This window comes from Anomaloglossus baeobatrachus, chromosome 6, assembly GCF_048569485.1.
Source record: "Anomaloglossus baeobatrachus isolate aAnoBae1 chromosome 6, aAnoBae1.hap1, whole genome shotgun sequence".
Lineage (NCBI taxonomy): Eukaryota > Metazoa > Chordata > Amphibia > Anura > Aromobatidae > Anomaloglossus > Anomaloglossus baeobatrachus.
The window spans coordinates 475,589,876-475,617,609 of record NC_134358.1 but is presented as its reverse complement, the minus strand read 5'-3'; the positions used below and the strand labels follow the sequence as shown (position 1 = coordinate 475,617,609).

Below are 27,734 nucleotides of genomic sequence, written 5' to 3'. Positions count from 1 at the left end.
GAGAGGAGATGGAGGCTTTTGGCCCCCTCCACTATTCCAGTGAAGGTCAAGGCTTTTCCCCCTCCTGGGATCCCCAGGGGTCCTCTCATGGGTACATGTGTGAGACCTGATCACTATGCGCCTGTGTTCCACACCCCGGTCAGCCTTCTGGATTACCTGTATTGTACTGTCCCCAGCATGGGTGCAGTACTCAGTGGTGCCTGACCAGGTCAGGGGCGCCACACTAGCAGCACTCACCTGGTCTATTTCAGTCCCGTACCCATGACTGAATCATGGCTGTGGGCGGGACAGGTCCAAGCAAATGCTGCATGAAGTAAATAGCCTGTGGACAGGGCCTGATGACTGAATGTGAACAGTCACCAATCGCCAAAATCTAGACAGATGGAATACATCCCAAATTGGGGTGCATAGCAAGGTGGGGGTCAGCCACCGACCAATTCAATGAAGAAAGAACAAAAAAGCCAGCACTAAATGTGCACTACAGCACTAAAAATTCCAACTGTACTTATTATAAATTTGAGATTTTTGGCAAAAAAAATTGCAATTTCTTGGGCAAATCCTTTTGACAGCAAAGTTAATGAGAAACCTGAAGTGTTGTGCACACATTGAGTTTTTTTTCCTTGCAGATTTTGGTGCAAAAAATAACCTGCTTTTTTGCTAGCGTTTATCAGCAATTCACTTTAATGAAAAATCCATGCAAAAAAGCATCAAAAACGTTCCTTTTTTTGCGCTGCCTTTTTCCTGCCGAAAGATGCAGAAATGGTGAAGAAATTTCTGAAACCAAAAACCTCAACATGCGCACATAACCTTAGCCAAACACAAATAGAGATTACATTATTAAAGAAAATCATTATTTTATACATCATGTGCTAATATTCTCTGAAAAATATCACAGTGGAAAAACATCTTACAGAGAATCTGTGAGCACAAAATGATTGTCCAAACCAAGCAAACACGTTTTGAGCAGTCTTGGTTTGGCCAAACTGTCCAGTTCACGTGTTTTCTTGTCTTCCTTGACTGACAGCGCTAATTTTCCAGGAGCTAGAGAAGGGCAGAAAAAGATGGAAAACAAATAGGTAGGAAGGTACACTGAACTGTTTCCTAGCCGTTGTGCTTGGTTTGAGCAGTCATATTGTGCTGATAGATCTTTTAATATACGCCATTTTCTAAGCTCCTTTGTAGGTAAAGAACAACTTGTAATTAATGCACTTTATTGCTTAGGACTGAAACTGAGAAAAAAGAAAAGACAGTGGTGTTTTATATTATGTATTCATTTTATTTACGGCACAATATGGTAATAATACAATTTGGTTTCATACTTTGCTACATTAAATATGCTTAGCCGTAGTCGACACTTTGTGCAGCCATTGCTATTAGTCAGAGTTGATCGTTGTCTCCAACAAGAACCCGATTTCACAACTGTGTACAAAGAGTAAGACTCAAGCCATTGGAAAATATTGTCCCGTCAAGATCGTCAATACTTATTGGTGCGGAGTAAGACTGCAACAGCCCCGAGATTGGAATGAACGGCAATTTCCCAATGCTACACTTGAAGACGATGCTCTTACTCATATGTCCATATCTGGCTCCTGAAATTGAAATAAAAGGTTTTTATTCAGTAACTGACAACATAGGACGGTGATTTTCAATCTGTGACTTTCCAGCTGTTGTAATGCTACAACTCAAGCCAATGAGTATGCATCACTGATATAACGCCATTAATCTCACAGCGCTTTACAAGCTTTGATCCTACCATGGTGACAAGAATGATTTCTATATTGTAAATGATAATGCTATTGCATACATAGAAAACCTGGATATCCGACTTTGATTTTTATCCTTATGATACTTTCAGTCGTTGTTTATTGTCCAGTGTTTATCTGTCTATGATGGTAAGGTGGGGCTCACAATCTCAATTCCCTATGAGTATGGGGGGAAATTGGAATACATGGAAGAAACCCACAAAACAAGGAGAGAACATAAAAACTCCTTGCAGATGATGTCTTTGGTGGGATCTGAACCCAGGACCCCAGCGCTGCAAAGTTATCCCGCTGCCCTATTAAAGAATTAAGGGCACAGTGACGTTTATAGCCTTGGAACAGCTGGAGTGTTACCGGTTTGAGACTACTGAATTAGGAAAATATATAAACTGACAAAAAGGATCCTCATTAATAAGACAAACTGGATTTTACCATGATATAATTTCAGTTATACAAAGTTAATTGGAACTGACTTGACATCTGCAGTAAATCAGGTCAGAAGCCTAAATTAAAGATTACAGATATAGATAATTGTTTTTTTTCCGGTCAAAATGCAGAGCATTTTGATAATTTATACAACCCATATGAATAAAAAAAATATCTAATGCAACGAAATTACTTTTTTAATCTTTCAACAACACTACATCTCCATATATAATACATACCAATATTTCATACTAATACCTTTCATTGTTTTCATCGCGATGCTTGACTTCTGGGAGGTGGTAGCTCTTATCATGCTGCAATCTTTGAAAATTTGGTGTTCTTCCAAAACGAAGTGGTAGTGAAGCAAATGACTGCACTAAATGACCACCATATTGTGATCTTCCAAACCTCTGGGGCAAATTAGCTGTGGACTGGATCTTTCCTGGTATGTATCGTCCGAACCTAAGAGGTAAGTTTGGGATGCTCTTTCCCACTTTGTCATCAGACGCTCTTCCAAATCTCAGTGGAAGGTTCGCAGCCGGCTTCAGGTCTCTCTCCTCAAGGAATTCCCTCTCAATGATTGGAAAGCTGCTATATTTACTCATTTCACTTAATCCTTTTGGTCCCAAATATTGATACTCATTAGAATTAATATTTCTCCGGTTTTGGAAATCTTCTCTGGACTGTACACAAAAGAAAACATTTTGTAAAGGTTACAAAAGCTTCACTCAGACTATAGTAGGTCTGTAAATGTGTATAGATTTGAAGGGCTCAAAAAGTTAAAGTGTAGCTAAACTTAATTTTTTTGAGAGTTTTTAGCTTCTGTTGATCAGTGGGATTCAATGTCTTCAGACTGTAACTAATTGTTCAGTTGGATGAGCAGGCTTAATAGAAAGTCAATGGGTCGAAAAACTGCTGTCCATGAACTGAATACTTTTACCGTGTGGTTTGATTCAGTGAAGCAGGAGAGAGTGGTTGTAATGAAGCGCTGCCGGATAGACCCAGAGGATATTTCATTAAAATCAGCAGGTTTTATTGTTCATTAAAATCAGCAGCAATCCTCTGAATTTTAATAAAACCTGCTGATTTTAATGAAAAATCCTCTTAGTCTATCTGGCAGCGCGACATTACGAAAACTCTCTCCTGCTTCACTGAATTACTTCTCCCCGATGGGCTGCAGCAGCCGGTTATCCACCCTAACAATCGGTGTACAGTAGTTGTGACTTGCACAACTTACTCCGGTGAGTGATTCCTTGAACCTTCTTACACTAGTTTCACCAGGATAAGATGCCAGTTTTGCACCTTTTTGTCTTTTCAGCTCCTTTGTTCTGAATACCTTGTGGTTTGAGTGATAATAGGTCACTGGACCCATAATGATCCCTAATGATCAAAAAGACCCCTAAAACATCCCTAATGATCAACATTCCTGCACTACTATAAAATATGGATACTCCAACACATATTCCAACAAATTAACTCCCATGCATTAAACCTGTGGAATTCCATGCTCTGCATTGTAATGCAACTGCTGGACTACTAAAGTCATAAAATGAGTATAGTAGGACCCTAGATGCCTTATTAATATACAAAGCACAGGCTGTTCAACAACATACATGCTGTCTTTACCTGAGCATACATGGTTCAATAGAGAAAGAAAGAAAATCCAGTAGCTTAATCCCCACAGGACAAGGACTGAGCATGTTGAATATCAACATCCCCAATCCTTGTGTCTTCCCCATGTATCTAATCTATTTGGTATGGAAAGCTTTACAGAATGTTTGCTTGTATCCAATAACGGAAATCCTCTTATTATCCCCATTATATCTGCTATGGTAGAGTCCCAGTGTTGTAAACTAGAAGAGTTTAATGTGATGGAGGTCTAAAACAACATAGAGAATTTTATGTTTTCGGGTGTCCTAAAAATAGTTATACATTTTAGTTTACAAAGTAGCTCACACTATAATAATTTAGTTTTAGCACCTCTGAATAAACCGTATATTTTTTCCACATTCTCTTTTGCTTTAAGAGGGTTCTTTCAAATTCGAAGATGAGATATATGTTTTTTTTCCCCCCAGAAACAGCGGAGCTACTGTACAGGAACGGAGTACGGTATTTCCATTAGGACTCAAATGGAGTGAGCTTCAGTAACACAGTGCACATGTGGTATTATTTACTGGAGAAAGGAGCCTTTTTCTCTAAACTCATAAACCCTCATGTGTCTATAAGTTCCTCTTACTGTACAAATTAAAATTGAACACACTTAATGCATATATATATAATGTATTTCTCATATGTTTATATAAACCAAGAGTGTTTCTATGTCCAAAGTTCTGTAGACAAGCAATAAGCACATATTTTTCCAATCTAATAATTGACCCTTTGCAAAGCCCAGAAAAAAATTATAATAGCCAATTTGGACCTTCTGCTTCTCTTGCATCAGTTAGGGCTAGGACACAAGGCGAGTAAAATGGTCCAAGTAGAGTGCAATGGAAAAAAAAAAAATCGTATTCCACTCGGACCAATGTTACTCTATGGGGCTGTTCCTATCTGTGATTGTTTTCTCAGCCCTAAACTGAAAAAACAACCGCAGCATGCTGCGATTGTCTGCGAGTCTTGGATCACTTGCACAAGTCTATGGGTGCAGGTGAAACATCAGACTGCACTCGGATGACATCTGAGTGCAGTGCGATATACGCATCGGCTGACAATGGAGGAGATGGGGAGATTAGTCCCTCCTTCACCTCCGCAGCTGTGCTCTGATCTCAGGATTGTAACGCAGTACAATGACACTTGCTCACAGCAGAGCGGGAGCTGATGGTCATTACCATTATCCCATCCAATGCTCTCACACCCGATGCCATACGCTAGAGTGGCTCCAGCCTTAAACATGTAACACCTTTTCAATATGAATCCCTTGGTCTATTTCCAGAATGGAACAAAGCAGGTTCCCTGATGGAGATCTCAACCCAGCCTAAAATGCTGCTTTACAGACTTAGCTTTGCCCATGCAGTCAGCCATCCTGAATTTACCAGTCAATATCATAGTGGAACGTGAAAATCTTACCTCAAATAAGTCCTCATATTTCTCTTGACTTTCCAGATTTGCTGCTGTTGTCTCTTCAGAACAGACAGAAAAGCCAAAGAGTATGGAAAAACTAAAGAGAGAAAAGAGCATAATGTTACTGGATGACAACCTGGCCATTTTTCTTGGTTGTGCGGCTCATTTAGAGAATCCTAGTTGTTGGATATATATAGCATTTGAACAAAAAGCCAACTCAGAGAAGGACACATTCAGCTATTCCCCCTGTCCTAATTAATACCGGAGCCTTAAATAAGACCACAAAGAATTAAAAGAATTTATTTACCCACTCATGGACTTCAAAATTCCACGTACCTGAATTGTTGTAGCTAAATTAATTAGATCTACGGAGGACATCACAATTAAAGCCAATATGAGCTGGGATCAATTAGCACATATTCCACATTTTAATTCTGTTTGTTTGTACAATAATATATTTCATTAGCATAAATATCCCAGTAATTATCGGTGGATTATTTGATCCAAACTTTTCAACAGCATATGTTTATGCAAAGAGAAAAGAAAAGAAGCCACGGTGATGGTATCATCAAAATCAGTGATACATTTCGAGAGAAAGGCCGTAACTACGCACCCAGATAAAAATACAGTGATTCACACAACTTCGTGGCTCAGTCTATAACTTCATCTGACCCCAAGTTCTACGAAATATTTCCAGCCTTAAAAGACAGCTATAGTAAATAAGGACATATTGCTCTCAGTAAAGTCAGTCTCAGTAAAGTCAGTCTCAGTAAAGTCAGTCTCAGTAAAGTCAGTCTAATAATGTGAACCACTTCCTTCTTTCCATTGCTGCTCCGTTAAGACATGAATAACATCCTTTGCTTTCTGGAACTCTCTTCCCTCTGCATTGGTGGGAAGTGAGACGGGTTCGTGTAGACAGTCAACTCAGTTACCGTTTTTGATGCCATAGTCAATAGTGACCATAGAATCTAGATCAGTGTTCCTCAACTCCAGCCCTCAAGGCCCACCAGCAGTGCATGATTTCATGATTTCCTTAGTATTGCCCAAGTGTTGGAACCTGTACAATACTAAGGAAATCATGGAAACATGTGTGTGGCGCCCCTGACCTGGTCAGGCACCACTGAGTACTGCACCCATGCTGGGGACAGTACAATACAGGTAATCCAGAAGGCTGACCGAGGTGTGACTACACAGGCGCATAGTGATCAGGTCTCACACATGTACCTTTGAGAGGACCCCTGGGGATCCCAGGAGGGGGCAAAGCCTTCACCTCCACTGGAATAGTGGAGGGGGTAAAAAGCCTCCATCTCCACTCAAGGGGGGGTGGTGGAGAGCCTGGTTGCTAGGTGGCGTAGGCAAGAACAGGAGAGGAGGAGCAGTGAGCCGGTTCAGTGTGCAGTTCAGGGGAAGCAGACGTCAGGAGCAGACCCCTGGGGCTGTTGCAGTCTGACAGCGTCCGCGCAGTGGCTACCGACGGGGGAGAACGGTCACCTAGTAGTGCTACCCGAAATCCATCTTCAGCTAAAGAGAGAGCAACGGAGTGGGAAGTAAGGAGACTGCTAGGGAGTTACCAGGCCCAAACGGGTAGTAGGTCCCAGTGCAGGGATAGATCCACCTTTCCTTGCCAAACCTGCTTGAGGGGGTACTTTACACCCCCAAGAACACACTAAAAAGTCCGCAGCCACGTCGCCACAGTTAGGGCCCATAGTTCACAGGAGGCAAGCAGCCGGAGTGTCCTGGTCCAGGCTACAAGCAAACGGACAAAACGAAGGGGAGAGAGGCTTCAGCAACTTCCCTGGGTGACCCCCATAGGGACTAAAAGTCGGGGTTACCCCAAAACGCAAAGGGCTAAGGAAGGCGAGTCGGTAGTCACCCTCATCAGTCAGCCTGAAGGACACCTGGTTCCAGCCTGGTTCATCCCAGCTACGCCCGGGTTACTCACTCTGCCACCTTCTGTGAGTAAAACCCCTGAAAGACATTCTGCTTGTGTGGAGTTATTCTGCGCCTTGTGGTTCTACACACCTACATAGGGCCCTGGGGCTTGCCTCACTCTCAGGAGGCTATTACAACCGACTGCACCCACCATCAGCCCCAGGCATCCCTGAACCTGCAGTGGCGGTCCCCACTGACCGCAATTCTGAGAGTGGCGTCACAACAAATAGAAGATTCCCTACCTGTGACAAGATCCAGCCGAGTGGAGTCCCTGAAGGTAATGCACCGACACTGCACTTGTGGGGCTTCACATCTGGCGTCACGAACAGGATAAGGACTAGACCTGTTCAGACAGGTGACCATGTGCCTGGGCGGTCCGCTTGAAAAATTGGAAGCGCCGCCATATTGCCACCATGAAAAGCGCGCTGAAAAACAACAGCAGCCCGCGCTGGGAGAAGTTACCGCCCACGAAGAGGTGTGGCTACCCAGAGATCCCCTGCAGAGTCCTGACCTCGCAAGTGAAGAGAGCGGAGGCGTTCAGAGACGTCGGGACAGAAAGGGAGCCAGAAGCCTGCTGTTAGAGGAAATGGCGTCTGGATGCAGAGATCCCGAGCCAGGCTCCGCTGCCTGGTGGGCCCGAGAGCTTGCTCAGTGCTGCAACCAACTAGAAACCAGGGTTCTACGGCAGCTCAGCGAGGGACGCAAGGAGCTCCTGGGGATGGCTACGGCGGTACAGGCCTACGAGGAGAGGGCCACGCGACGAGTGCCAGACCGAGCGGCGACGACTCAGACCCCGATGCTGCTACCGATGGGTGAGTCCAGTGTTGCCCCTGCCAGCACGAGTGCCCCGACCCCTGCTGCCACGCCCGTAGTCCCCGAAGAGGCGCCCGCCGCGGCGACGCTGAACCAGGCCGCAGCCACGCTAGGTGCGGCCCGCCAAGCCCAGGCCGCCGCAGAGATGCCCTGCCCGGCCCGTAAAGATCCGGCTGCCACCGCGACCCTCATCCATGCCGCGGGTGTGACGCTGACCCAGGCCGCCGCCTTGCTAGGCCCGGCCCGCCAAGACCCCACCGCAGCAGCGACGCTCATCCACGCCGCAGGCGAGGTGCTGAACCAGGCCGCAGCCACGCCAGGTGCGGCCCGCCAAGCTCCGGTCGCTGCAGCGACGCCCAGCCCGCACAGATCCCATCGCAGCTGCGACGCCAATTCAGGCCGCCGCAGCGATGCCCTGCCCGGCCCGCCAAGAACCGGCTACAGTAGCGATGCCCGCTAAGACTTCAGCTGCAACAGCGACGCTGATCCAGGCCGCCGCCATGCCAGGCGCGGCCCGCCAAGACCAGGCCGCCGCCATGTCAGGCGCGGCCCGCCAAGACAAGGTTGTATCACCATTTACCCTGGCCTGCCAGGCCAGAGCAGACACCGCTCCCCAGTCCAAGGAGGTCCCTGCTAGGAAGTCTACGCTGGGGGAGGACCCCGAATACCAGAAGCTGAAGGCTGACCTAGAGGCCCAGTTCCCAAAGGAGATGGTGGACCGGTATCTGCTCCCTCCACATACCCCTCAGAAGACTCTGGAGATGTCCACGCCAAAAAGTCCACCGCCCGGGCCAGCTGATGAACACTCATCCCCAGCGCTGCCACCAAAGGAGTGCTCAGAAGAACTAAGGGGGAGAGGAGGCCAGGAAGCTGAGGAGCTGACCCCGGAGCCATCAGCAGTGGATCCATGCCCAGAGCCAGAGATGTTGCCATATTCTCGCTGGGATGAAGAGGAAGATTTGTCCAGCAACCTCACCTGGGAGCCTGCCAGCAGTGAAGCAGCCACCCAGCAGAATCAAGCCCGCAAAACACGGCGCCGCAGTAGAACCAAGTTTTCCCCTGCACCGCAGTCTCCAGAGAATAAAGATGAAGTCACGGCCAGAGACCTGGAGGAGAAACGGTTTCTGAGGAGAGCCAAATCCCAGGTTAGAGGTCCACTTTGTCGTGGTGTAGTCGAAGACTTCAGTTTGAAGAGTGGATATGGTTTTATAGTAGCTCCTGGTATGAAAGAAGGCATATTCGTGAATAGAAGAGACGTTAGAGCTCATTTGCCCAGAGGACATCCAGGCAGAAATCTGCGAACAGGAGACTCAGTGGAATTTACCATGCACCAGGGAGAAAGAGGCTGGTATGCATTGGATGTTACACCATGTATCAGAAAGCCTTACAGCAGTCCTGCAAAAGAAACAGACACAGAAGAAGACGGAGATAGAGAAAGGAGAGATAAAGAACCCACTGATGAGACCACCACGGACGATGAAAGAGATCGAGAAACCAACAGGTGCCGCAGCCCTACAGGCCCAAGCCCTGGTATGGAGGAGTAGAGGAAAGTAAAGTCAGAAGTACAACAAGTTACTGTTTTGACCAGTTTGAAGTTTTTGCAACGTTTATAAGTTTAAGCATGTGCCCACATAAACTAATGTGAGAAATGAACCTTAAGGCTATGAACTGGCTATAGCCACAAACTCTCGCAGTGTAAATAGTTACACCAGAGGGTACCACCACCAGAGCCAGCCTGTTTAGGGGCCTGGCTCGCCTGCAACCAGGGAGCACGTCCGTTATGGGGCCTTGGATTACCTGCAACCAGAGAGCATGCCTGTTTATGGGGCCTGGCTCTCCACCACAAAGAGGGTACCTGGTCAGCACCAACTGTGGAGGCCGCCTCTACATCCTGCCAGAAGAGGCTGAAGGCGCGGCTCCACCAGGCCAGGTATACCCTGAAACCACCAGCCCATGAAAGCCGCCTCTACATCCTGCCAGAAGTGGCTGAAGGCGCGGCCAACGTGAGAGGGTTTAGGGTGGGTTAACGGACTTGTGGGTGGAGGGTGGTGATGTATGGTACCTGGTGGTTTTAAAATGTTTTACCATGTTTTACTGTTTTATGCATTTTAAAATGTTGTCTTGCAGCCCGAGGACGTGCTGGTGATAACTAAGGGGGAATGTGGCGCCCCTGACCTGGTCAGGCACCACTGAGTACTGCACCCATGCTGGGGACAGTACAATACAGGTAATCCAGAAGGCTGACCGAGGTGTGACTACACAGGCGCATAGTGATCAGGTCTCACACATGTACCTTTGAGAGGACCCCTGGGGATCCCAGGAGGGGGCAAAGCCTTCACCTCCACTGGAATAGTGGAGGGGTAAAAAGCCTCCATCTCCACTCAAGGGGTGTGGTGGAGAGCCTGGTTGCTAGGTGGCGTAGGCAAGAACAGGAGAGGAGGAGCAGTGAGCCGGTTCAGTGTGCAGTTCAGGGGAAGCAGACGTCAGGAGCAGACCCCTGGGGCTGTTGCAGTCTGACAGCGTCCGCGCAGTGGCTACCGACGGGGGAGAACGGTCACCTAGTAGTGCTACCCGAAATCCATCTTCAGCTAAAGAGAGAGCAACGGAGTGGGAAGTAAGGAGACTGCTAGGGAGTTACCAGGCCCAAACGGGTAGTAGGTCCCAGTGCAGGGATAGATCCACCTTTCCTTGCCAAACCTGCTTGAGGGGGTACTTTACACCCCCAAGAACACACTAAAAAGTCCGCAGCCACGTCGCCACAGTTAGGGCCCATAGTTCACAGGAGGCAAGCAGCCGGAGTGTCCTGGTCCAGGCTACAAGCAAACGGACAAAACGAAGGGGAGAGAGGCTTCAGCAACTTCCCTGGGTGACCCCCATAGGGACTAAAAGTCGGGGTTACCCCAAAACGCAAAGGGCTAAGGAAGGCGAGTAGGTAGTCACCCTCATCAGTCAGCCTGAAGGACACCTGGTTCCAGCCTGGTTCATCCCAGCTACGCCCGGGTTACTCACTCTGCCACCTTCTGTGAGTAAAACCCCTGAAAGACATTCTGCTTGTGTGGAGTTATTCTGCGCCTTGTGGTTCTACACACCTACATAGGGCCCTGGGGCTTGCCTCACTCTCAGGAGGCTATTACAACCGACTGCACCCACCATCAGCCCCAGGCATCCCTGAACCTGCAGTGGCGGTCCCCACTGACCGCAATTCTGAGAGTGGCGTCACGACAAATAGAAGATTCCCTACCTGTGACAAGATCCAGCCGAGTGGAGTCCCTGAAGGTAATGCACCGACACTGCACTTGTGGGGCTTCACATGTGCTATTGGTGGGTTTTGAGGACTGGAGTTGAGGAACACTGATCCAGAAAGTTCAGCAGCAAGAGAACACGCTCCACAATGCTTTAAAAAGTTATTGTTCTCATAAATCTGTGCCCCAAAAATGTTTTTTTTTTCCATAAACTTTTTTTTTTTTTTTTTTTTTTTTACACAAAAGTATTAAACAATTTTTAATATACATTTTGTATCACTATATGCCTACATAGTTTAGGTTGCATACAGTTTATTTAGCACCATGACAATAAAAACACATACAAAAAAATCTCTCAGGATCTGAAAACTCATCTTTCCTACATGTGTTATCTATTGTTTCAGCTCTGGCAGAAACCTCTGTATCTTGAGTTTGAGAAATGTCTAGTTGAGATGAGGTAAAATCACTAAGTTACAATATGGACGGACTGAGTAATAAGTATAAATACGAAAAACCTCAGAAACCTAATAGTTATCTTTATTGATAAATATTTACATTTTTTTGACACCCAGTGCAAACCAAGGACAACACAGTAAATATGAATAATCACAGGACTAGAGAGGGGAGCTAGGAACCAAAATTTATGGGATCCCTATGTAACCCTAGAGAGCCAGTTCCCACCTGACAATGAAGGGTATGACACCATACATTTTTGGGCGCCCCCGTTCCACGTCGGTTAACCCTCTCTGCATCCTATCACTATAGTGGGATCAATTTTAATGAGTCAATATGGCTGCCTGAAATGAGGTTCAAATGTAGAGGGTTTAATCACACCAATATTTTTCAAAGTACACATGTGCAAAAATAGCAATACAATGGGATTGTCAATACAACCCCAAACAATTGGACAAAACATAATACAATGCATAACCTAAGGATATAAGTCAAAATATGTACCATGTTACTCAAATACCAGAAGTTGAATATTCATACTTCATATACATTAAGAAGGGCTAGAAAGGGAAACTAGAGATCAAACTTAACAGTATCACTAGGAGACCCTGAGGAATGTTTTTGCCTGTCAACGGAGGGTATGACAAGATACGTTTTTGGGCACCCCCGTTTCACGTCGGCTGACCCTCTCTTAACGCCATCAATCTAAATGAATCTGTTCAACTGCAGTGCTTACACGAATGCAAAGGTACAAGATTAACCGCATCAGTGTTTGTCCAAAAACAAATTTACACATGTGTGCTAACCACCTCAAAAGAATTGTTAGTATAACCCCATTTTAAGGAGAGACAAGGGATAAACGAGAAATAATACATGATCTAAGAGTATAAGTAAGAGACATGCCCTGCATTCAGATGACATCAGCTGAATAGTCATATAAAAAGACTGGGTATAAATGACCCACATTACTGCCCAGAATGGGAAGAAAAAAGATACATCATTTCCCTTAGAAAAAACATCTTGCCTCTGCATTCAGGTAGTAGCAGCCAAGTATTTATATACACAAATGGGTATAGATGACTGTTACGAGGGGGACCCGGGGAAGCGTGCCAAGATGGTATATGGACAGCTTCCGCCGGTCAAGGTCCACTGTGCGGTGTAAGGGACCGCTGCTATGGTGGGAGAAGAGTGAGCGGGTTTCTGCTAGCGATCGTCTGGAATGTCACAGACGATCTGCGTACACCTGTCCGCCCTAACCCGTGAGGGTTGTATGGCACGGGGCTCACAACTCGGTGTACCTGTTGCACGGGGACGCACAGAGGTGCCTACGCACGTGTGCCAGCGGGAGTCACAGGAATATGGCACGAGGGTAGCACAGAGGTGCCCACGCACGTGTGCTTCAGAAACCAGGTGAGTCCGACAGAGATTCAAGGAACTCACCTGGGACAGGAACACAGCCTGTTAAACGGAATACTGCCGGAGCAGCAAGGCAGGGGCGAGACCTGCAAAATACAATGACGTCTGTACAGTGGCGTGGCAGCACGCTGCCAGACATCCAAACATAGAAGGACGGTCACGCGCCGCCATGATGGCAGGAGGGGTTTTTAAGGAGATGTAGCTCCAGCCAAGGGCGGGCGCGAGACGGATGTGACCCAATCATGATCTGTGACGTCCTGGCCCGGCCAGTCAGGATTCAGCACATCACCAGCCTCGTTATCTGGCCGTGTGATACCAGTGAGCGAATCAGAAGACGTCACGTGGGGCACATGCTCAACCTCCTGCCTCTGGGTCATAAAGGCGGGATCTTCGGTTTTACAATGTGCAGAGCTAAGGGAAGTCTTGCTGCTTCCCTGAGCATCTATCCTTTGCACACTGTGCAACCACTCCGACCCTCTGCGATGCCGAGCAGGAGGGCACATGGCAGGCAAGGGATGGGAGACCACTCCATTCCTTACAAGGAGTAAACCACTAGGTGTCACCCTTCTGCTGCATCTAGGAGGAGGAAACTCCTGCAGTCTCCCAGGCCTTTGGCGCTGCTGAGCAGGAGGGCTTGCGGCAGACAAGGAATGGGGGACCACCTCATTCCTTGCAAGAGGAGAGCCACGAGATCTAACATTACCCCCCCCGTCTAGGGCCCCCCCGCCACCTGTGCTCAAAGGCTGCTACCAAACCCGGAGCGTGGACATGATCCTCCAATTCCCAGGTCCTATGCTTCGGTCCACGACCGACCCACTCCACGAGGAAGTACCTCTTGCCCTGAACAATTTTTGTTTTAACCAACCTCGCTACTTCAGGGTTGTCGGACGAGTAGTCGGCCGTCGGCCACCAATCATGCCTGGCCTCTAGAACTCTGGTCCTTTTGGACCTGAAGAGGCCCACGACTTTGGAGGTATGGTCCCAGGAAAGTACATCGTTCCGTAACCTAGGGGGAACGAGGGTCTGGCCAGGTGGCACCAGGTCTAGGGGAGTGGGTGACCCGGTGGTCCCGAGGTGTTCTTTACATGACCCTGCCCAGGACGAGATCTCCCCTGTTGTCCAGTTGAGTATCGGAGCATGCCGTTTCAACCAGGGGAGTCCTAGTAGGATCTCATCCGTCCCTTCTGGAAGCACCAGAAAAGACACCTGCTCATGGTGGCCTGGTGGTACATCCATCCTGAGAGGGACGGTGATCTGGGTAATGGGTTTGACAAGTAGGGACCCGTTGACTACCTGGACACTGATTGGTTTAGGCAACAGGACCAGGGGAACAGAGTACCTAGTTGCCAGGGAGGCTGAAATGAAATTGCCATCAGCGCCAGTGTCTAAGCAAGCCAGGGCAGGGAAGACAGTGGTGCCGAACTGCAACTGGGCACTGAGGGTTAATTTAGAAGGAGAGGCAGCGTCTAGGGTTCCTCCTCTGATGGAAACCAGACACTGTCTCTTTTCCGATGGTTTTGAACATTGGGTAGCTACATGTCCCCTCTGCCCACAGGCAAAGCAAACGACCGGCGGCCGAGAGCCTATGGTAGAGGAGACCACCTTGGATACTTCCATGGGCTCCACAGAGTCATCAACAGAACTGACTGGGAGACTGGTCTGGTGGGGAAGGAGAGTCAGAGGCTCTGTAGGCCAGGTAGACGTGGGTGCCGAAGAGACCTCGAGCCTCCGCTCCGCGTGGCGGATGTCTATGTGAGAAGCAAGCCGTATCAAGGCCTCTAAGGTGGTCGGCACATCACGCGTAGCCAGCGCGTCTTTGACGAACCCTGCCAGACCCTCCCAGAACACAGGGACAAGGACTTTATCTGGCCAGTCCAGCTCTGCAGCGAGTGTCCTGAACTGCACCGCAAAGTCCCCGACTGAAGTGGACTTTTGCCGAAGGCGTAGAAGTCGCAGCGCGGAGTCGTGGGTGACTTGAGGCCCGAGGAACACCTTTCTCATGGCCTCAAGATAAACTGGAAGGTGATTCACCACCCGATCTCCGCGCTCCCACAACGGCGTGGACCATTTTAGCGCTCTCCCTGTGAGCAGGGACTGGACGAATGCTACTTTCACCTTCTCAGTAGCATAAAGAGTGGCGGACATCTCCAAGTAGGTGGTAACCTGGTTTATGAAACCACGGCACTCGGAGCTGTCCCCGTTGAAGCGCTCTGGGAGCGCAAGGCGAGGCGAGTTTCCGCTCAATTCCACAGCCTGAGTAGCCGCTTGGGTGGCAATTGTCGCTAGAGCAGCCTTATCGGGGGAAGACCGCTCCACAGCTGCCAATCGTGACTCCAACTGCTGCACATAACGCTGCAACTGCTGCTGCTCTTCTGCCATAGCCAGACCTTTGGCGCGACCGTAATGTTACAAGGGGGACCCGGGGAAGCGTGCCAAGATGGTATATGGACAGCTTCCGCCGGTCAAGGTCCACTGTGCGGTGTAAGGGACCGCTGCTATGGTGGGAGAAGAGTGAGCGGGTTGCTGCTAGCGATCGTCTGGAATGTCACAGACGATCTGCGTACACCTGTCCGCCCTAACCCGTGAGGTTTGTATGGCACGGGGCTCACAACTCGGTGTACCTGTTGCACGGGGACGCACAGAGGTGCCTACGCACGTGTGCCAGCGGGAGTCACAGGAATATGGCACGAGGGTAGCACAGAGGTGCCCACGCACGTGTGCTTCAGAAACCAGGTGAGTCCGACAGAGATTCAAGGAGCTCACCTGGGACAGGAACACAGCCTGTTAAACGGAATACTGCCGGAGCAGCAAGGCAGGGGCGAGACCTGCAAAATACAATGACGTCTGTACAGTGGCGTGGCAGCACGCTGCCAGACATCCAAACATAGAAGGACGGTCACGTGCCGCCATGATGGCAGGAGGGGTTTTTAAGGAGATGTAGCTCCAGCCAAGGGCGGGCGCGAGACGGATGTGACCCAATCATGATCTGTGACGTCCTGGCCCGGCCAGTCAGGATTCAGCACATCACCAGCCTCGTTATCTGGCCGTGTGATACCAGTGAGCGAATCAGAAGACGTCACGTGGGGCACATGCTCAACCTCCTGCCTCTGGGTCATAAAGGCGGGATCTTCGGTTTCACAATGTGCAGAGCTAAGGGAAGTCTTGCTGCTTCCTTGAGCATCTATCCTTTGCACACTGTGCAACCACTCCGACCCTCTGCGATGCCGAGCAGGAGGGCACTCCATTCCTTACAAGGAGTAAACCACTAGGTGTCACCCTTCTGCTGCATCTAGGAGGAGGAAACTCCTGCAGTCTCCCAGGCCTTTGGCGCTGCTGAGCAGGAGGGCTCGCGGCAGACAAGGAATGGGGGACCACCTCATTCCTTGCAAGAGGAGAGCCACGAGATCTAACAGATGACCCATGTTATTATTCAGCAAGGAAGAAAATTAAACTACTTCCCTTTAAAGATCATCTTACTGGACGCGTTTTCCCTTTTAGAAACGCGTCACCCCCTGACATCTCAGGACAACCCAGTTGGTCTCCGTGATCCCTTGGGGCAGACATTCTCCAGTGGCATCCAGAAGCATTCTGCTGCAGGGTTCCGGGTTCCCTGCACTAGTTTCGTTTTCACATTGCTTGGGGACTCCAAGGTGGCGGGACTTTACTTTCACCACAGCGATGGTGTAGTTATTTTCTTTCACACAAAATGGCGGGCAATCCACAAATACAATCACAAACACAGTCCATAAGGCGCACATCACCCCGTTTTCAAGGGTCTAGTGCAATCCTGTTCACAGCGCCAAAAAGCTGACGCACCCCAGGGCTTTGGGGTACTCGGTCTCGGGTAGTAGATTTACTGGGACAGTTCACTGAGTGGCCATTGCCCGGTTCAAGGTCTTCAGCAGATCCAGAATCAGTTCTCGCTTCTCCACCAGCACCAGTCTCCCAAGCGCCAGTGGGAGGCAGCAGGGGTGCACGGGACCAGTGCACAAAGACTCTAAGTGAGGATCCAAGGAAACCGGATCATCCAGGTTTTCCATTCCCAGTGCCATGGTAGCTGAGCCCAGATTGCTACTAGTTATGTTTTTCTGTTTTGGTTTATGATAATGTTGAAAATTTTGATAAAAATGGACCACCAGCTACTGCACTAGTAGTAGCAAAAACGTGCCTTGTAAATAGTTGCACCAGTTATGCACACTGCCAGAGTAATACTGCATCCAAACCTTTCCGAAGAGGACCTGTGTTCTGCAACAGTCTTTCGAAGAGGACCCTTGTTTTTCAACAAAGTTTTGGCAGAGGAAAGGTTGCAGGAAGGGTCTGCGGCAGAGGTGGCCGAGACCCAGTCATCATAGCAACTGGCGACATACCTTCCAGGGACACCAGGTTATGGGTGGAAAAAGTGTACCTAGTGTACATATGTTTCGGTTATAGAACCGTTTAAGAAATATGCCTTGTATGGGAAGAAAGTTTTAAAAGTTTTTTTTCTTGCAAATCTAAAAAAAAATTGCATAATTTGTTGTTTATGTTGCAGCCCGATGACGTGCTGGGATTTACCAAGGGGGGATGTGGTGCCCCTGACTGTCAGGTGCCACAGGATAGTACATCCAACCCTGGATTCCTGGAAGTCGAGTGCTGGTAAAACACCATGACACACACACAAAACCACGCCCTTTTCCCCAGACCAAGTCACGGGCTAGACATGGACTTGACGGGTGGTCACCTATAGGCTGGGATGCATTTAATTCGCTAGTCAGAAGCCTGGGAGGAGGAGGGGCTAGTCAGTGAAGTGAACGGCAGACATCTTGTTAGTTAAAGGAGTTGTCCGACATTAACTCAAAAATTTTTGGTAAGCTGATCTGTGCTGTATTGTCATATAAAACACCCCTACATTGTTATTTTTTGTTTTCTAACTTTTGTTCCTCTTGAATTCACCCTTTATTCTCTGCAGCTCCTTGTTTACATTCAGTTCCAGCAAACTGACCACTTCCTGTGCAAAACCTCAGTCAGAGTTGGCACCGCCCGGCCTCAGTGTCCAGCCTCGCCCCCTGCCCGCCCCCTGCACACACATTCCCTGTCAGTATTCTTCCCCAACACCTGACCTGTTATCACTACAGCATTGCAAATAACAGCCCCACATCAGGCTCTGCACTGCAAATGCACATATGGCTCTGCACACCACATGCACACATATGGCTCTGCACCACACATGCGCACATATGGTTCTGCACACCACACACACGCACATATGGTTCTGCACCACACACACGCACATCGGACTCTGCGCCGCACACGCACATTGGACTCTGCACCGCACACGCACATTGGGCTCTGCACCGCACACGCACATTGGGCTCTGCACCACACACGCATATCGGGCTCTGCACCGCACACGCACATCGGGCTCTGCACCGCACATGCACATCGGACTCTGCACCACACACCCACATCGGGCTCTGCACCGCACATGCACATCGGGCTCTGCACCGCACACGCACATCGGGCTCTGCACCGCACACGCACATAGGGCTCTGCACCGCACACGCACATAGGGCTCTGCACCGTACATGCACATAGGGCTCTGCACCGCACACACACATATGACTCTGCACCGCACATACACAGATATGGCTCTGCACTGCACACAGGGCTCTGCACCGCACACAGGGCTCTGCACCGCACACGCACACCGGGCTCTGCACCGCACACAGGGCTCTGCACCGCACACACATATGGCTCTGCACTGCACACACACACATATGGCTCCACACCGCACACACACACGGCGCTCTGTACCGACCCCCCCTACCCCCATAGGGAACACATGTAGGGAGTACATACTCACCCCTCCTCGGTCCCTGCCGCTCCTGCACGTTCGCGCGCTGTCTGTGCTCTGGCCATATCAGCACAGTAGGGAAGTCACCGCTGTGCTGAAGAGAGCACAGACAGCGGGACAGTGATGAGAAGCAGCGCTCCCTCTCATCAGCGTTTTCAAATATACCGGCATCTGTGATGCCGGTACATTTGAATGTGCGATCCTGAGCAGGGGCCCGGTGCTGGCGGTGACAACATGGCAGCCGCCGCCAGGCCCCTCCCCCAGGTCACGGACCCCCCAGCAGTGCAGGGGGAGGTTGCGGGAAGAGTAAGGGGTGCGAGGGAATGTGTGGGAGGGTGCAAGGAAGGGGGGCGGGGCTCATCGCACTGTAGCCGCCCAGCAGGGAGGCGACATGCTGTTCCAGATTTGCATGTCAACATGGTCCATGGTTGACATGAACGGACTGGAAGCAGCAAAATCGCGGCAGGAGCGGTCACATGAACACTCTGAGCCGGGGGAGAGGGGCTGACAGCAGAGCAGGTAAGTGCTCTCTATCTACTTACCTGCCCCAATGTAGCCCAATAGGGTAATAAAAAAAAAAAGTCAAAAGAAGCTGGATAACCCCTTTAAGAAAGTAACCAGACACCGAGTCAGTCAAAAGTTGACGTGCTGATGGAAAAGTGTGCAGGAACTTGTTGAGTAAAAAGGAGTACAGTCGCTGGGAGAATACGTACAAGTACTCACAGGACTGAGCTTCGGCAGGGCACAGGGCCCTAGTTCAGGAAGACTTTACAAGTGTGCCTGATAAATACCTGCATGGTAAGGGCACCATCAAGGATCTTACCGACAGTAGTGTCCAGGGCACAGCAGCAGAGAGGGAATCTGGGATCGGAGACAGAGGTCAGACCCAAGAGAGGTTCAAGTTGCCTGCTGCACGAGCCAAGACTGAGACAACCGGAGGGAACCCCAAAACTACTCCACGCTACGGGGGACCCACCAACTACAGGCTACAGAGTGCATGGAGGAAAATCTCACCAGTTCACTACACCGGCACTGGAACAAAGGGAATACCGGATTGGTAAAGACTAGAGATGAGCGAACATCTGAAGGCTCGAGTTCGATGAACTGTTCGACGAACCACTCGAACCCCATTGAAAACAATGGGAGGCAAACACAAACACATAAAAACACATTATACATGTACACATACAGTTTATAAACATTGCCATAACACTTACAGGTCCCCGCAATGCGTTTGCACTCTGTCTCCCGCCGCTTTTCCTTCCAATAATCACTGCATCCTCCCGGTAACCAGCACAGATAATAGGACCTATCGTGACATCAAAATAGCATGTGACCAGTCACGTGTCTATTATCTCATTGGCTACAGACTGGTCACATGGCTAGACGTCATGCTAGGTCCTGTCAGTGCATCTCTCCGGTACGCGGTGATTATTCCAGCATCTCCGTGTACTGGCAAAATGCTCTGACACATGGTCGGCTTCCCTGTTCCTGCATCTGGGCGCTCTTTACAGAGTCAGCCGACATGCAGGGACTAGATGCCACAGCCGGTGAATTGTGGCACCGGGAATCAGTGATCGGAGCACCGTTGCTATGGTAACCCGCCTGTCAGCGGTGACATCACCGCTTGCAGCTCACAGCCTCTGCTCACTCTCACTGAGTGATTAGACTGCACGGGGCAGCAGCGTCTTCCTCCCATGCAGTGCTGTCTGATGTAGCAGAGCTGCATGGGTTGAAGGAGAAAGAAGACAGAAGACCAGGATCGTGGAGGAGTGACAGAGAGTAATAAACATGGAGTCTCTAATGTGTGCATTTATTTCTATTAAAGTATTTTTTCTCTCTGAGAGTAAGGCAGACCCGTAGCTGCCTGCTGTACCTGGCTAGCATACAAAAACATGGCGAAGCCTAAGTAATTTTTTGGGGGGTGGCAAAAAACTCCTGCATACAATCCTGAATGGAGTATGCTGAGCCTTATAGTTCTGCAGCTGCTGTCTGCTGTCTGTCTGTATGGAGGAGAGCAGACAGCAGCTGCAGAACTACAAGGCCCAGCATGCTCCATTCACTAGTGTATGCAGGAGAGCAGACAGCAGCTGCAGAACTACAAGGCTCAGCATACTCCATCCAGGACTGTATGCAGGAGTTTTTTGCTCCCCAAAAAAATGACGTGGGCTTCGCCATATTTTTGTATGCTAGCCAGTTACTGCTGTCAGGTACGGCTGCCCCCAACCCCCAGCTGCCTATTTGTACCCGACTGGGAACTAAAAAAATAGGGAAGCCCTTTTTTTAATTATTTCATGAATTTCATGAAATAATTAAAAAAAAAATCGACATAGGCTTTGCCCCATTTTTGTGTCCAGCCTTGTACAACTACGCAGCTGGGGATTGGAATCCACAGCACAGGTTGGCCAGAGCTTTCTGGACCCTCTGCTGTGAAGTGCAGTCCGCAGGCGCCCCAGAAAATGGTGCTTAAATAGAAGCGCCATCATCTGGCACTGTATCCAACTCTTCCAGCAGCCCTGAAGCCGGGTGGCTTGCTGGGTGATAATGAGTTACTACTAGAGATGAGCGAACCGGTCGCGGTTCGGCTCGAGGTTGGTTCGCCGAATGGACCTCCCGTTCGAGTTCGGTTCGTCGAACGTTCGACGAACCGAACTCGAACTGCATAGGAAACAATGGCAGGCAATCACAAACACAGAAAAACACCTAGAAAACACCCTCAAAGGTGTCCAAAAGGTCACAAACAACTCACAACACATGGGAAAGTGACAAGGACATATACTCATGTGAAAACAAAAGAGCTGGACAAGGAAAAAGAGGAGGACACACAGATATATGAGTATATGCAAGGAAACATGCCATTATTGTGCAACTTGAGCCCTGCTCATTCTTGGCTTCCAATCTTGATAAATTGCCTGAGCTCGCCACGTACGTCTTGGGGATCTTGTCGTGTCCTGCAGCCAGCGTTCTCTCGGAACCTGTCTTCAGTGCTGCTGTGGGTCTGCTGGCAGATAAGCACACGTGTCTGTCCACTGACAATGTGGACATGGCTCTCAGAGGACTTTTCTTCCCCGGGGTCAGCCAGGGGACGGGAAAGGCACGCGTATTTTTGAGAGTGCTTCATGCAAAGCATCTTTTTCTTTTTCAAAAGGGGGCTCAACCGATGCCAGTCAAGTGGGGTGTGTGTGGCCCAGTGAGTGGCAACGAGGGAGACTGTGGTTGGAGTCCCCTCGCTGTGTTTCTAAAAGAACCAAGATGAACAAGTCATGGCTCTCAGAGGACTTTTCTTCCCCGGGGTCAGCCAGGGGACGGGAAAGGCACGCGTATTTTTGAGAGTGCTTCATGCAAAGCATCTTTTTCTTTTTCAAAAGGGGGCTCAACCGATGCCAGTCAAGTGGGGTGTGTGTGGCCCAGTGAGTGGCAACGAGGGAGACTGTGGTTGGAGTCCCCTCGCTGTGTTTCTAAAAGAACCAAGATGAACAAGTCATGGCTCTCAGAGGACTTTTCTTCCCCGGGGTCAGCCAGGGGACGGGAAAGGCACGCGTATTTTTGAGAGTGCTTCATGCAAAGCATCTTTTTCTTTTTCAAAAGGGGGCTCAACCGATGCCAGTCAAGTGGGGTGTGTGTGGCCCAGTGAGTGGCAACGAGGGAGACTGTGGTTGGAGTCCCCTCGCTGTGTTTCTAAAAGAACCAAGATGAACAAGTCATGGCTCTCAGAGGACTTTTCTTCCCCGGGGTCAGCCAGGGGACGGGAAAGGCACGCGTATTTTTGAGAGTGCTTCATGCAAAGCATCTTTTTCTTTTTCAAAAGGGGGCTCAACCGATGCCAGTCAAGTGGGGTGTGTGTGGCCCAGTGAGTGGCAACGAGGGAGACTGTGGTTGGAGTCCCCTCGCTGTGTTTCTAAAAGAACCAAGATGAACAAGTCATGGCTCTCAGAGGACTTTTCTTCCCCGGGGTCAGCCAGGGGACGGGAAAGGCACGCGTATTTTTGAGAGTGCTTCATGCAAAGCATCTTTTTCTTTTTCAAAAGGGGGCTCAACCGATGCCAGTCAAGTGGGGTGTGTGTGGCCCAGTGAGTGGCAATGAGGGAGACTGTGGTTGGAGTCCCCTCGCTGTGTTTCTAAAAGAACCAAGATGAACAAGTCATGGCTCTCAGAGGACTTTTCTTCCCCGGGGTCAGCCAGGGGACGGGAAAGGCACGCGTATTTTTGAGAGTGCTTCATGCAAAGCATCTTTTTCTTTTTCAAAAGGGGGCTCAACCGATGCCAGTCAAGTGGGGTGTGTGTGGCCCAGTGAGTGGCAACGAGGGAGACTGTGGTTGGAGTCCCCTCGCTGTGTTTCTAAAAGAACCAAGATGAACAAGTCATGGCTCTCAGAGGACTTTTCTTCCCCGGGGTCAGCCAGGGGACGGGAAAGGCACGCGTATTTTTGAGAGTGCTTCATGCAAAGCATCTTTTTCTTTTTCAAAAGGGGGCTCAACCGATGCCAGTCAAGTGGGGTGTGTGTGGCCCAGTGAGTGGCAACGAGGGAGACTGTGGTTGGAGTCCCCTCGCTGTGTTTCTAAAAGAACCAAGATGAACAAGTCATGGCTCTCAGAGGACTTTTCTTCCCCGGGGTCAGCCAGGGGACGGGAAAGGCACGCGTATTTTTGAGAGTGCTTCATGCAAAGCATCTTTTTCTTTTTCAAAAGGGGGCTCAACCGATGCCAGTCAAGTGGGGTGTGTGTGGCCCAGTGAGTGGCAACGAGGGAGACTGTGGTTGGAGTCCCCTCGCTGTGTTATACATGCTTTTAGAAGGGCATGACATGGCTTGGAGGTTGACTTTCATAAAATGCAAACTGTTGGCTACCAAAATGCTGCCTTTCCAACAACTGTGGTTATAGGCAATGAGGAACATACTGATGAAGATGAGACGCAGATACCCGATTGGGATGACAACTTAAATATTCGGTCAGGGCAAGAAGAAACTCGGTCTGAGGGGGAGGGGAGTGCAAACACAACAATTGATGATGAAGTTCTAGATCCCACCTACTGTCAACCCACAGTCAGACACTCGAGGAGGTCAATAGAGGCGGTGGAGGAGGATGCAACCGACGTCGAAGTAACCTGGCGCCTTCCTGGACACAGTCGGAGCACTGGTAGCACGTCTACAACTGCATCCTCAGCCACCACTCTGCCTCTGAGCATTATTCGGGGTGGATCAACAGGTCGCATGGCCTCTAAGCCTTGCCTAGCCTGGTCCTTTTTTGACATAAAAAAAGATCGGCCAAATTATGTGATCTGTAACATTTGCCATGGTTATCTTAGTAGAGGTCAAAACCTCAGCAGTTTGACAACTTCTTCCATGAATCGTCACATGAATAAATATCATATGGCCTGGTGGGAAGCTCACCGTGCTGCAATGCGGCCTAGTGGAGCCAACCATCCACCGCCTGCCCCTTCCAGGGCATCCGCGCGCTCGTCATCTTCTAGGACTGTGGGGACAGCTGTCACACCTGTTTTTCCACCCACAACTTCCACCACTGTAACCGCAACAGGCAGTTTGCTTGGTAGGTCGTCAGTTGGTTTGGAAGGGGAAACAAGTGAGTGTGTACAGCTCTCTCAGACATCGATAGCACCAACTTTGGATGAAGGCAACATCATGTCTCCGCCTGCACTTTCCTCCCAAAGCTGCATTTTTCCAGGGACACCCTACTCAACACCGTCTACACACAGCAGCCAGATCTCTGTCCCTCAGATGTGGTCAAATAAAAGGCCACTTCCTTCGACCCATGACAAAGCGAAGAGGTTGACTCTATCCCTCTGTAAGCTGTTGGCTACAGAAATTCTGCCTTTCCGCCTAGTGGACACACAGGATTTTAGAGACCTTATATCTGTCGCTGTGCCCCAGTACCAGATGCCTAGTCGCCACTACTTCTCTAAGAAAGGTGTGCCCGCGCTACACCAGCATGTCGCACACAATATCACCGCTTCCTTGAGAAACTCTGTGTGTGAACGGGTGAATTTCAGCACCGATACTTGGACCAGTAAGCATGGACAGGGACGTTACATGTCGCTGACTGGGCACTGGGTAACTATGGTGATAGATGGTGAAGGGTCTGCTGCACAAGTCTTGCCGTCCCCACGACTTGTGTGTCAATCCTCTGTCTGTCCAAGTTCCGCCACTGCTTCTGCATCCTCCACCTCATCTGGGTCCTCCACCTCCACCCCAAGCCTGCCTGGTCAGGCCACCAGCGTTCTCACTGCGCAGAAGGAATCACGCACCCCTCATTACTATGCTGGCAGCAGAGCGCAACGGCATCAGGCGGTCTTTAGCTTGACATGTCTTGGGAATAAGAGTCACACAGCTGAGGAGTTGTGGTCAGCTCTGCGGTCCGAGTTTAATAAATGGTTGTCTCCACTCAACCTGCAGCCTGGTAAGGCCGTGTGCGACAATGCTGCAAACCTGGGTGCGGCCCTTCGCCTGGGCAAGGTGACACACGTGCCTTGTATGGCTCACGTGTTGAACCTTGTTGTCCAGCAATTTTTAACACACTATCCCGGCCTAGATGGCCTTCTGACCAGGGCACGGAAACTGTCTGCAGTGCTCACTTCCGCCGTTCAAGCGCCGCAGCTGAGCGACTTGCATCGCTCCAGAAGTCTTTCGGCCTGCCGGTTCATCGCCTGAAATGCGATGTGGCGACACGCTGGAATTCAACTCTCCACATGTTACAGCGACTGTGGCAGCACCGCAGAGCCCTGGTGCAATACGTCATGACGTATAGCCTGGGCCAACGAGATGCAGAGGTGGGGCAGATCACCCTGATGGAGTGATCTCAGATCACGGACCTATGCACCCTTCTGCACAGTTTCGACATGGCGACGAATATGTTTAGCGCTGACAATGCCATTATCAGCATGACGATTACAGTCATTTACATGCTGGAGCACACGCTAAACACTATTCGGAGTCAGGGGGTGGGACAACAGGAAGGGGAGGAACTACAGGAGGATTCATATGCGCAAGACACAACAACATCACCAAGGTCCAGATGTTCATCATCACCAACGCGGCAGGCATGGGACCATGGGGGACAGGGATCAACAAGGGCGCATGGTAGCAGGCGAGATGTTGAGGAAGGTGCAGGAGGACATGAAGATATGGAGGACGAACTGTCCATGGACATGGAAGACTCAGCTGATGAGGGGGACCTTGGTCAAATTTAAGTTGAAAGAGGTTGGGGGGAGATGACAGAGGAAGAAAGAACGGTTAGCACCTCTATGCCACAAACACAGCGTGGACTTGGTCCGCATGGCTGCGCAAGACACATGAGTGCCTTCTTGTTGCACTACCTCCAACATGACCCTCGTATTGTCAAAATTAGAAGTGATGATGACTACTGGCTTGCCACACTATTAGATCCCCGGGACAAGTCCAAATTTTGTGACATAATTCCACCCATAGAAAGGGACGCACGTATGCAGGAGTATCAGCAGAAGCTGTTACTCGATCTTAGCTCGGCTTTTCCACCAAACAACCGTGCAGGTGAAGGGAGTGATTCTCCCAGTTGTAACTTGACAAACATGGGACGGCCTCGTCATCTTCAACAGTCTACCCGTACCAGTAGGACCGTATCTGGTGCTGGTAACAGCAATTTTATGGAATCTTTTCATAATTTTTTTAGACCCTCCTTTGCAAGGCCACCAGAGACATCAAGTGTGTCACATAGTCAACGGATGGAGAGGATGATACAGGAGTATCTCCAAATGAACATCGATGCAATGACTTTGCAAATGGAGCCTTGCTCCTTTTGTGCTTCAAATCTAGAAAAATGTCAAGAGCTCTCCAGTTACGCCTTGAAGATTTTGTCGTGTCCAGCTGCCAGCGTTGTCTCTGAACGTGTCTTCAGTGCTGCTGGGTGTGTGCTGACAGATAAGCGCACGCGTCTGTCCAGTGACAATGTGGACAGACTGACGTTCATCAAAATGAACAAGTCATGGATCCAGAAGGAATTTACTACCCCTGTGTCATCCTGGGGAGAGTAAATGCTTGTGGATTTGGAATGTGCTTGATGCAAATCAAAACATCCTGTTTGCAACTAGGGCACAAGTCCTGCCACTGATGTGGTGTCTGTGTGCCCAATTTGGGGAAAAAAGGTAGACTCCGCTTGGAGTAACCCTTGCTTGCTGTGTTTTTTAAAAATGATACAAGATGAACAGATCTGAAGGCAAGATGAAGGCAACATCATGTCTCCGCCTGCACTTTTCTCACAAACCTGCATTTTTCCAGGGACACCCTACTCAACACCGTCTACAGACAGCAGCCAGATCTCTGTCCCTCAGATGTGGTCAAATAAAAGGCCACTTACTGCGACCCATGACAAAGCTAAGTGGTTGACTCTATCCCTCTGTAAGCTGTTGGCTACCGAAATGCTGCCTTTACGCGTAGTGGACACACAGGATTTTACAGACCTTATGTCTGTCGCTGTGCCCCAGTACCAGATGCCCAATCACCACTGCTTCTCCAAGAAAAGCATGCCCGCGCTACACCAGCATGTCGCACACAACATCACCACTTCCTTGAGAAAATCTGTGTGCGACAGGGTGCATTTCAACACAGATACTTGGACCAGTAAGCATAGACAGGGTCATTACATGTCACTGACTGGGCACTGGCAAACTATGGTGAGAGATGGAGAAGGGTCTGCTGTACAAGTCTTGCCGTCCCCACGAGTTGTTTCAATCCTTGTTCTGTATGTAGAAGTTAATACACTGCTTCTGCCTCTTCAACCTCGTGTGGGTCCTCTACCTTGGCGCAAACCCTGT

At 49.5% G+C, this 27,734-nt stretch overlaps 1 protein-coding gene across 1 annotated transcript; it reads right to left on the bottom strand.

The window, feature by feature from the left end:
• Positions 1-1,288: 1,288 nt before the first annotated feature.
• Positions 1,289-5,396, bottom strand: NPVF (neuropeptide VF precursor). The gene is made up of 3 exons (XM_075316695.1): positions 5,250-5,396; positions 2,445-2,869; positions 1,289-1,589 (listed from the first exon to the last, which is right to left on the bottom strand). Exons 1-3 carry the CDS (start codon positions 5,385-5,387, stop codon positions 1,565-1,567), a joined length of 588 nt encoding a protein of 195 aa, XP_075172810.1. The 5' UTR covers positions 5,388-5,396; the 3' UTR covers positions 1,289-1,564.
• Between the last annotated feature and the right edge of the window lie 22,338 nt (positions 5,397-27,734).